Source organism: Mustela erminea, chromosome 1 (assembly GCF_009829155.1).
Source record: "Mustela erminea isolate mMusErm1 chromosome 1, mMusErm1.Pri, whole genome shotgun sequence".
Taxonomy (NCBI): domain Eukaryota; kingdom Metazoa; phylum Chordata; class Mammalia; order Carnivora; family Mustelidae; genus Mustela; species Mustela erminea.
This window is the reverse complement of record NC_045614.1, coordinates 77175898-77187915: the sequence shown is the minus strand read 5'-3', so window position 1 is coordinate 77187915 and position 12018 is coordinate 77175898. Positions and strand designations below refer to the sequence as shown.

Below are 12018 nucleotides of genomic sequence, written 5' to 3'. Positions count from 1 at the left end.
AAAAATGCTATCATAAAAATAGCCAAATTCATCCATTTCTGGTCTTTTCATGAGATAAAATGTGCAGCAAGCATCAAGAGCAGTACTGTAGGAACAGGGCAGCATGAAGAGGAATGGAGGGGAGAAGAAAGGAAACTCAGTAATCAGTGTTTGGGAAAAAAATCAAATTCCCTAAAGTTCCAACGAGTCAAACACTGGGCATTCAATAGAATCGTACACTGTTTCTAGACTGAAGGGCTTTGGTAATTAGGACACATGGCAATAAGCAGAAAATAGAGCAGGGCCCAGCCATGAGAAGAGAATAAAAAGGCTATAGACCCTGAGTCTTGGCAGAACCTAAACCAGGTATGAGAGAAACAGCCACACGAAGAGAAACAAGACATACTTAAGAACTAAGAAACACAGGTATATTATTGTTCATAAAAATGTTAAATCAATTCCTTTAGAAACATGTGAGTTCTCTTTTATTAATGCATGCACAATCTTTGAAAACATTACCTGTTGTTTGCTTGACTGGACGTTCAAAAGGCAACGAAGTCTTTTAAGATCTGAATAGTCCCTAGAAGAAAGAACACAATGTCAACCGACTGAAGATTCCCGGAGAACTAGTCAACCCCCTGATGGCATTGCCCCTTCGAGGCCTGTTTCATAGATGGAAACCTACACACACTAAGCATTTCCTTTAGAACTCTAGAAATAATCAAACATTCCAGTAAACACCATAACCCAGAGTAACCATTGTCAAGGGTCTACTCTATTTCTCAAAAAGCCATTAAATCTTGTTGCTGGCCACTGTCTGAGATACTAATTATCAGGAAGGGGTTACCTGGTGGTGATTCCTTGCTGTTTTTTATCAGTTGATTTTTCTGTGGTCTTCACCTTTTTATCTTGATCAGGCATTGTAAAACATCAATGCCCCAGAATTAACATTGCATGCCTTCCAAAATAAACCAGAGGGAAAAACTTTAGTTGGGTTGTGTGTTCCAAAATATTCTTAGGACAAAAGTCATTTTATAGTAATTATTTAAATATACAAAAGCTAACATTCATTTATAATACAACAATAAAAATGTTAACATGAGATTGGATGAACAAATATTGTGAAAGTGTCTATGCTACCTAAAGCAATCTACACATTTAATGCAATCCCTATCAAAACCCCATCCCTTTTTTTCAAAGAAATGGAACAAATAATCCTAAAATTTATATGGGGCCAGAAAAGACCTCGAATAGCCAGAGGAATATTGAAAAAGAAAGCCAAAGTTGGTAGCATCACAATTCCAAACTTCAAGCTCTATTACAAAGCTGTCATCATCAAGACAGTATGGTACTGGAAGAAAAACAGACACATAGATCAATGGAACAGAATAGAGAGCCCAGAAATAGACCCTCAACTCTATGGTCAACTAATCTTCAACAAGGGAGGAAAGAATGTCCAATGGAAAAAAGACAGCTTCTTCAATAAATGGTGTTGGGAAAACTGGACAGCCACATGCAGAAAAATGAAATTGGACCATTTCCTTACACCACACACAAAAATAGACTCAAAATGGATGAAGGACCTCAATGTGAGAAAGGAATCCATCAAAATCCTGAGAAGAACACAGGCAGCAACCTCTTTGACCTCAGCCACAGCAACATCTTCCTAGGAACTTCGCCAAAGGCAAGGGAAGCAAGGGCAAAAATGAACTACTGGGACATCATCAAGATCAAAAGCTTTTGCACAGCAAAGGAAATAGTTAACAAAACCGAAAGACAACTGACAGAATGGGAGAAGAGATTTGCAAACGACATATTAGATAAAGGGCTAGTATCCAAAACCTATAAAGAATTTATCAAACTGAACACCCAAAGAACAAATAATCCAATCAAGAAACGGGCAGAGGACATGAACAGACATTTCTGCAAAGAAGACATCCAGATGGCCAACAGACACATGAAAAGGTGTTCCACATCACTCGGTGTCAGGGAAATACAAATCAAAACCACAATGAGATACCACCTCACACCAGTCAGAATGGCTAAAATTAACAAGTCAGGAAATGACAGATGATGGCGAAGATGCGGAGAAAGGGGAACCCTCCTACGCTGTTGGTGGGAATGCAAGCTGGTGCAACCATTCTGGAAAACAGCAAGGAGGTTCCTCAAAAAGTTGAAAATAGAGCTACCCTATGACCCAGCAATTGCACTACTGAGTTTTACCCTAAAGAAACAAATGTAGTGATCCGAAGGGGCACGTGCACCCGAATGTTTATAGCAGCAATGTCCACAATAGCCAAACTATGGAAAGAACCTAGATGTCCATCAACAGAAAAATGGATAAAGAAGAGGTGGTATATATATACACAATGAAATACTATGTAGCCATCAAAAGAAATGAAATCTTGCCATTTGCGATGACATGGATGGAACTAGAGGGGGTATTATGCTTAGCGAAATAAGTCAATCGGAGAAAGACAACTGTCATATGATCTCCCTGATATGAGGAAGTCGAGAAGCAACATGGGGGGTTTGGGGGATAGGAAAAGAATAAATGAAACAAGATGGGATCAGGAGGAAGACAAACCATAAGAGACTCTTAATCTCACAAAACAAACTGAGGGTTGCTGGGGGGAGGCGGGGAGGGAGAGGGTGGTTGGGTTAGGGACATTGGGGAGGGTATGTGCTTTGGTGAGTGCTGTGAAGTGTGTAAACCTGGCGATTCACAGACCTGTACCCCTGGGGCTAATAATATATGTTAATTTAAAAAATGGAAAAAAAAATGTTAACATGAGTAGCATTTCGGGGCATCTGGGTGGTTTAGTTGAATGTCCGACTAGGTTTCAGCTCAGGTCTTGGGATCGAGCCCTGCATTGGGCTCTGTGCTCAGTGGGGAGTCTGCTTGAGATTGTCTCTCCCCTTTTTCTTTCTGCCCCTTTCTTTCTGCTCCTTCTCCCTTTTCCAAAATAAATAAGAAAATCTTTAAAAAAAAAACACATGAATAGCATTTATGATTTATCATTCAAAGTCCTTCAGATACATTTAGGACACAGTTTAAAGGTATAGTAGCCCCAGAGTTTCTGTTCTCTGAGTCACCCTTGTTTTCAAATATTCTGACCAACTGTTCAACAAACAATTGGTTTGTTGAACAATATAACATACTATTATATGTAATATAATATTATTATATCATATAATAATATTATATTATAATATAACAAACATATTATATGTTTGTTATAAATATGTTTGTTATATAATAACAAACATATTATTCTCCTTGTCAGGAAAAGTGCCCCCATGGGGCTTTCCAAAATATATATCTATAAGCAAATACCTGGAGCCCAACTAATGCTTTTATGCCCTCTTACTTGTCTTCTCGACAAGTATCCTTAACTATATGCTTCTAATTCCAGGGCTTCCTCCCTCATCATGGGTCATCTGCCTAAGAGCCCAGAGAAAGCCCCACCCACCTGTCAATAGCATTACAGTGTCAAAGGTACACACAAAACTTCAATGGATCTCCAGAATTCCTAAAGCTTCCAAACTGCCACCTGATCCCCAGGTGGGTCAATGGCAGTCACAAGTTCTTCAGCAAAAATTGGGCCAGTCTTGCATAGCCCCTACACTCACTCAACTCCCTGTCAAAAACAAGCCAACAGGCCCAAAATGGAGTCACTTAGGCTAATCCCCAGGTAACCAAATCTAAATACATTTTCAGCCCTCCCAGATATGAACACTTAAGCCAAGCAGGAATGATCAGATCAGCATTAGTTAAATAATCTGCCTGATAAACCCATGTTACCCTTTAGGGAAAAGTAATCTTGCAATAGTCTACTTTTTAACTAGCATTACTTCCTTGTTCCTGCTCCTTTCTGCCTATGAAGCTCCTCAGAGTTCCTTCCTATCTGCTAGAATGGATGTTGTCTAATTCATGAATCACTGAATAAAGTCAATAAGATCTTTAAAATTTACTCAACTGAAGTTTGTTTTCAAACAATCTGGACAGTCAGTCTGGCCAGTCTGGGAATACAACCCAATAGCATTTCAATCTTCTAGATAAGCTTTGTAGTCATCATGGCCACCCTTCCTAGGGTAAATTTTAATACTATTTCCCACTCCCACTCAAAAGCTAAGTAAGAGATAAGGCAGATTACTTAACCATTGAACAGAAAACTATTTATTTGTTTGTCCTTTTATCCTTAATCAATTTCTGATTCAATTGTTTTAATTTCCAGACTAAAAATAAACAAATAAAAAGCTGAAGACAGTCTTACTTTCACTTACATAGCAAATACAAAATTAAATATACGATTGATTTAATTTGATTGGATGTAAAATTTTCCAACTGTGCTATAATGTCACAGCTTGACTTCAGAGTTATTTTCAGCATGAGAAAGCATGTGTTATTGTCTTATAATTGCATGCCTCAATGTATTGTGAAATCGAAGGTCAATTCCAAGTGTTTCAGAGATATTTAAAGGTAAAAGGAATGTGCCAGTGGGTGTTTCACTGCAACAGAATGGAGTGAAACTTTATTTTGTGAAATGAACAAAGTTTATGTAAGGATTAAAAAATTATTTTTCCAGTAGAGTAGTCATATTTATGACAAAGAGTTGAGCTGGAATTATCAGTTGGAGACCAAGGCTCTCTTCACAGAAGAACATCAAGAAAAGCACTAAAATAGTATTTTAGGACTGTGCTTAGGACATAACACCAGGGATTCATACAACCAAGAAATATTTACTGAACATTTACTATATCCAATCTCAGACTGAAAACTGTTAAAGGTAAAGCAGGCTATCAGAGGCATATGATTTTCCCACAAGCAAGTAAAAATCCACTTAATGACTTCAAACTATGTTTTGTGATGTCCTCAAAGATTGATTTCACTTCCACTTTTCTATAAAAGAAAGAAAGATGAAGGAAGGGAAGGAGGGAGGAGGAGAGGGTGGAAGAAGGGATGACACAGGCGACCTGCAAATAATTTTTAAAAGCAAAAGATCCAAGTGCTTCTTATATATGGATATTAAAATGCCCCCAAAGTTCTAAAATAAATGGAAATCCAGTCAAAATTAATAGAATCTGATTTTACTTTTCCCTCAAGGACAGAGGGAAAATTCCGCATAGACACATTGGCTTGCTGGCCTCCAATTCCTGCGTAAACCATAGCTACAGACTGTGTTAGAAGTAGGAAATGAAAGCCACAAGGATTAGGATATGAAAATGTGTAGAAAAGCTTCTGCCAGAAGGAGAGCATATCTAGCCAGATCATACCCTGCTAAACACCCCATCTTATTCCCCTGTTTAATCTGCATAATCTGATTGACCCAGTGTGTGAACAGGAAATAATCATCTAATAGTTTTATCAGTTTAAGATTAATGTCTACTCTGTGAGCTGGAAGAGTGAGAATAGATAACTCTCTGGGAATGTTTCACTTAATTAAACAGTAAACAAATCCAACAGAATCAGTAGAAACAGACAATTGCTTTCAGATAAAAAACAAAATCCTTTCCACTTGATGGCTGTTAAAATGGAAACTATTTGGAAGAAAACTTCGAGAAGTTGGGAATGCTCTGAAATATTTCATCTAATCCCATTTTAAATCAACAAAAACAATCACGTTATACCAATGGTTATAATCCAAAACTGGAAATGGGGGGAAAGCAGCTCACATCTTAAATTGCCCAGAGGCAGAGTACTTAACTGAGGAGGTGTTCTCCAGAGAAGTCAAGCTAGCATGCTACCTAGATCAAAAGCTCTCCAGAGGGCAGCCTCGGTGTGATTCCAAGGGGAGCTCCAGAGTGCAGATTATGTCTCAGGACTGTCTAAACTTGAGGGAAGGGAGCAGACTTTCATGTTCCTATTTAGCCTTTAGTCATTGGTTAGACGTCCTCAAGGGAGGTCAAAACCCCCCAAACACTCTTGTCTGGGGGTAAAGGGACTCTACAAGCTTGAGGGGAGTCCTCCATAAAAGAGACACAGGAACTGGTTGTAAGAAGCAAAGGAATATTGAAGCCAACACCTAGCATACAAATAGTCCTAAGGGATGGGAGAGTCTCTCAGTAGGACACCCATGTCATTCACTGTGATCACCAACCCCAGTGGGAGAGCTGTGGACGATAAGGATGCAAGAATCTTGCTGGGGATACACATTGAGCACAGCCTCGACTTTCCCTTCTTTGCTTGACCCTTCCAGGACGTTCACTTCTCTGATCCCTCTACCCTTTCCCTCTTGCTCACCTTCACTTCAGCCCTACTGGCCTTCTCCCTGGCTCATGAACATGGCAACCCCATTCCTGCCCATAAGCTTTGGCCCTTGGCACTTGCCACTTGCTCTTCCTTTCTCATTCCCAGGCTGGCTCTTTTATCTCCTTCTGAAGCTCGTCAACATCAGAAATATTCTTGTCCATTTATTAGTTTTCTTGAAGAAGATCCTAAGGCCCACATGAACAGAAACTGTATGTGCTTTACACACAACTACATCCCCCACACGCCGAATAGCACATGGCACAGTACAGACACAGTATAAAAGCTCAAAAAATATATGTGTCATAATCTACAAGGAGTAGCAAAGGCATCTTTACCAATGTTCATGAAGTATTTGCTTTTTAACAACTATTTTAGGATTTTAGGATGAGAACCTCCTCTAACCCCCCAAACCTGATGTTTCTCCTCAGTGCCCCCAGGGCAGCTTGTACTCCCCACTTTGCAAACATGTGCACAAAATATTGCAATTGCATGATTACCTCATTAGACCAGGAATTGGACCTCCCTGGTTCACTTTTTTGGGGGGGGGGGATGGCTGGTGGCGCTATAGCTTAAAGCTTAGTTGGCTTGTTTGGGATTTTTTTCTCTATTTTAATTTAATTAATTAACAAATAATGTGTTATGCTTTCAAAGGTACAGGTCTGTGATTCGTCAGTCTTATATAAAACCAGTGCTCCTTACATCACATGCCCTCCTTAACGTTCATCACCCAGTTACCCCTTCCGCCCACCTCTCTCCCTTCTAGCAACCCTCAGTTTGTTTTCTCTGTTTAAAAGTCTCTTATGGTTTGCCTCCCTCTCTGGTTTCATCTTGTTTTATTTTTTCCTCTCTTCCCCTCTGATCTGTTTTGTTTCTTAAATTCCACATACCAGTGAGATAATACGATAATTGTCTTTTTCTGATTGACTCATTTCGCTTAGCATAATACCCTCTAGTTCCAAGGAAGGCAAACAACAAATATTTACTGTATAAAAAAAAGAATGGACCAATGGATAAAAGAACTATTTAAAAAAACAAACCCGTGTCATCACTCTTTCAATTCAAAAACCTTTCATAGAGCTTCCTCATAAATCAAATCAACAGATGGATATTTGTCATGTTATAATAATCTTGAACACACTTGGGAATTATCAGTCTTGAGGAGATAAATTAGAGTTCTATATAATATAATAAGCATGAACAGTGCTTCTCAGGTGACCTATGAAGTTTCTTTTTCTTTTTAATTTGCAATCTATTATGGGCCAATACTTTTGGTCCATATCCCATTCGACAAAGTAAGTCAGCTCGGATCACGTGGTTGGATGTCACAGCAATGTTGAATTGCTGTCAACATTTCGAAACACTCTCCATTTTGTACTATCTCCTTGTGGACCAATAACATATTAGTCTGAAGACCACCCGAATGGCCTAGAAAATTGAAGTCTCTCCTTTCAAATAGCAATATTGTTTTCATAGCAACCCTAGATGATTCTCTGAGAACCTCTGCCCAAGTTCAGAGCCTGCAAGGACTGAGTAGTTGTGAGTTCCAGGACAACCAGGAGAGGGTGAGAGGGAGCCCAGAAGAGGAGAACCATGGCTGAGAAGTTAGGGCTGAACCTGGGCTCCCCACTTAAGCCAGAGCAGTCCCACTTCACTGGGGTTCTGTGTACAGTTTCATCTGAGAAACAAAATGCTAAAAACAACAAAAAAAAAAGATAGCTACTGATTTTTCTAACATTTATTTTACAGATGAGATGAGGCCAAAGAAATTACAATACTAGGCACATAAATAATTATGTTCAGGTGGATTTTCCCTTGAAATTCTAAGTGGGAAAGCTGAAATTCAGTAATTTTTTTCTTTTAAAAAGGGAGGGGGCACAGAAGTGAAAGATTATATACAAAAATCCTTGTGCATATTACTTAAAGAAACTTCCAGTATCTTTCATTTGCACATTTCAGCCATGGGACCCAAATACTATCACAGAAGGGTGAGAAAGGATCTTTTCACGCCTCATGGGATAGCGAAACGGGTTTGGTGTTTACAGCCGTGGTCAAGTACAGACAAAATCACAGTACTGACTCACTGTTGAATTTTTTTAATCCATTTTAAAGAGACTCTGAAAGTAATTCTTATCTTCTATTATCGTTTGAAATGTGGGTTAATGCTAAAAGAAGTCCCCAGAGACACACACCTCATTTGCTCATGATCTCTTGGTAATTGCAAGGTAAACACCTATGACAGAGAAAGAAATCCATGCTATGGTAAAATTACCTAATTGTCTGTAATTAATCTAAATTGTACAATATAAACCCACTAACTAGATAACAAGGTATTTGTAATACGGTTTTCAGATTCTCTACCCAGAAATTTGTTTTTATTCCACAGTTGCCTTAACTGTTCAGAAGACCCTTAAATGGCCTCATCTTTACTGAAGATGAAACAGAAAGCCATTTGATTCGTGATAGGAAATAGCTCCAAATCCCAGTAATACTTTTTTTTTCTTATTAATCACTTCGGTGATTAATTATTTACTTTATTTACTACATATACCAATGGTTGAGGAAAAAACAGCACTTAGAAAGTAAAAACAGTAAGTGTGTTTAACATGACTCCAGTTAATCACCACTTTGGCTACATCAGGTTTATTATTTTGAAAAAGCACTAAAATAAACTGTTATGAAGCTTACCACAAAAGGAAGTTCTAACTTCCTTGTACCGACAAAAGGGAGTCCTTATTTCCTTTGATGAATGACAGTTAACCTCCATTTCAGATTACAAGTTACAGATCTGTCTGTGCTCAAGTACACATTAAAGAAACTGAGAGAATTTTCAGCCCCATAACTATCTGGCAATGCAAAACAAAAAACATTTCTCTAAGTACTTTACTGTAGATTTTTTTCTCAATATTCCCTTAATAGCGGTCCTTTGAAAACAAAGTGTGTCAAAATGCATTAGTTAGGTGTTAATTTCTTAATCTTGATAATTGTGCCATGGTCATGCAAGATGCTAACACTGAGTGAAGGGTAGTGAGTGCAAGATGCTAACACTGAGTGAAGGGGGAGCTGAGTGAAGGGTAGATGTGAACTCACTATACTACTTTTGCACCTTTTATGTAAGTCCAAAATTACTTCAGGATAAACAAAATACATTGGCCACTTGAGCAGTTTATTTAATTAAAGTGCCATGAGAATAGAGAAAGTGTCTCCTTTTTACAAAGAATAATTACACTTAAACTCACAGAGATATAGTGCTTGGTCTTTTCAGATTGCTTGTGTTTTAGATAACAATATACCCTGCACAGAAAGTGTCAAGTTAGATGGGTCAAATAACTGGAAAATAAAACATGCACAACACACACACACACACACACACACACACACACCTTGAAAGTAAAGTGATCTAAAATCAAGGAACACCTGTAAGAAACATGACTTGCTTATACCTGTACCTGTTACAGCTCAAAAAGGGAGTCGGCTTCTCTAAACTGTGGACTTGATTTTATCCCTAACGTTACATTGTAATTGTTCTTCAGTGGGAAATAGGTGTGGAGCCAGCTGAACAGAAACAGTTGTTCTATGTAAAAACCATAGAGAATATCTGATGTGAGGGTGTCTAACACCTTCCAGGCCCAGGAACATAATGTAAATGCATGACAGGCATAGAGTAGATCCAGTCAGAGCTTCAGTCAAACCTGAGGAGGCATACCTTCTCTAAAGGGATTTAAACTCACATTAAAAATGAAGCAAATCAAAACTCCTGCATGGGACAAATAAAATAGATCTATAGGCCATGGGTTGAAGATCATGATTCCGTATCCTTCATTTAGCCGAAGAGGAGACTGAGGCCCAGAGAGATAAAAGGTATCCATGGCCACAAAGCACCTTTAAAAGAAGAACGGAGTGGGGGGCACCTGGGTGGCTCAGTGGGTTAAGCTTCTGATCTCAGGGTCCTCGGATCGAGCCCTGCATCGGGCTCTCTGCTCAGCGGGGAGCCTGCTTCCTCCTCTCTCTCTACCTCTCTGCCTACTTGTAATCTCTGTCTGTCAAATAAATAAATAAAATCTGAAGAAGAAGAAGAAGAAGAAGAAGAAGAAGAAGAAGAAGAAGAAGAAGAAGAAGAAGAAGAAGAAGAAGAAGAAGAAGGAGAAGAAGAAGAAGGAGAAGAAGAAGAAGAAGAAGAAGAAGAAGAAGAAGAAGAAGAAGAAGAAGAAGAAGAAGAAGAAGAAGAAGAAGAAGAAGAAGAAGAAGGAGAAGAAGGAGGAGGAGAAGAAGAAGAAGAAGGAGAAGAAGGAGAAGAAGGAGAAGAAGGAGAAGGAGAAGAAGAAGAAGAAGAAGAAGGAGAAGAAGAACGGAGCCCACCCAGTACACCTCTGTGGTCTAAATCCTAATGGCAAGCTCTGGTTAGATGGGAAAGGGAGGACTTGTTGACATTGGCCCTTAGCCGAGGGCAAAGGGTGATCTAATAGCAACTGATGCTTGCATAACTTCACTTCCTGGACCCTGGGGTGCTCGCAAACATTCATTCATTCATCCTGTCTCACTCATGTGAAACAGGTAGGCGGTGTATTTTCATATCACCATGCAGAGGAAAACAAAGACACAGTTGCTACAGAACCTCCACTGGCAGGACTACATCCCCAGCTAAAGGGCAAGTATTATCATGGCCTTGCTCCTGAGTCAGTAGAGTTGACACCTTCCTTGTGCAAATCGTTTATACTTTAAACAATTTTCTGTCTTATATTCAAACAAGCAATTGAAGATATAAAGAATAAAAAATTCCAATTGTATTCTGTCTCCCACTCATTCCCACAAGTATTTATTGACATCTACTGTATGTTAGACACTTCTTTAAGACTTTGCCTTCAGGGTGCCTGGGTGGTTCAGTTAGTTAAGCGACTCGGGTCATGATCCTAAAGTCCCAGGATCAAGTCCCACACCAGGGAGTCTGCTTCTTCTAACCCTCCCCCATCTCATGCACTCTCTCATTCTCTTTCAGATGAATAAATAAAATCTTAGGGAAAAAAAAAAAGATTTTGCCTTCATTTTCCTGTGGCCAGTACTAACCCAAGTTGGACTGCATGTGCTGCTCCAAAATCACTAAAGTTTGTGGCAAGAGACACCATTATCGTTTTCTTCTTTTGAAGCTTTATACCTGCTCAAACATACTTTCTCGGAAAAGGAAATAGCTGCAGATATGAATATGGTTTCTATGATCCGTCCACTGCCTCTATATAATGATGTTTGTGATATGCCTTGGGTGGCTGCCGAACCAAACCTACTCAGGACATAGTTTGTCATATATCTGTGTTAAAACAAGTGAAACCAGAGACCCATATATTAAGCAGTGATATTGAAAAGATATATATTAACCAGTGATATTGAAAAGAAAAGGAAAAAAAGGTCCAGATGCTATGAGGGGGAAATTTATATTAACCAATCAATGAAAGTAACTTAAGTAGCACACCAAGTTTCTCTTTTCTCATTGACCCCAAACACAGCAAGATTACATTCTGTTCTCTGTTTTTGTGTGTAAGAGAAAGGTGACAATTATATTCATAAGTAATTATTATCCTTCAAAAAGTAATTATTGATCCCCTCATATATGCCAAGCACTGAGGATACCGCACTGAATAAGACATGGTCAAAATGTATTCCCCCAAAGTTAACCATCATGGTAATAAATCACGATAACAAGTGAGTCCTGGTGATAATAAATAAGTGTGGACTGAGCCCAACACCCTAGACCTTCTAAGGGTGAAGAGAACAAGTAAACACATTGATGTTCATAA

General features: G+C 38.9%; 1 protein-coding gene across 6 annotated transcripts in view; it reads right to left on the bottom strand.

The window, feature by feature from the left end:
- Positions 1–12018, bottom strand: part of NEK10 (NIMA related kinase 10) — a 239980-nt gene that overhangs the window by 221377 nt on the left and 6585 nt on the right. For 5 of the 6 annotated variants that reach the window (XR_004281324.1, XM_032324693.1, XM_032324792.1 and 2 more), the window contains exons 2-3: positions 827–937; positions 499–559 (exon numbers count right to left, since the gene is read on the bottom strand). Coding sequence is in view for 4 of the 6 variants with exons in the window: in XM_032324693.1 (XP_032180584.1) it covers positions 499–559; positions 827–900 (135 nt within the window). In the remaining 2 variants the exon portion in view is untranslated. The remainder of the gene's footprint in view (positions 1–498; positions 560–826; positions 938–12018) is intronic. The other variant, XM_032325008.1, reaches the window with a different exon arrangement.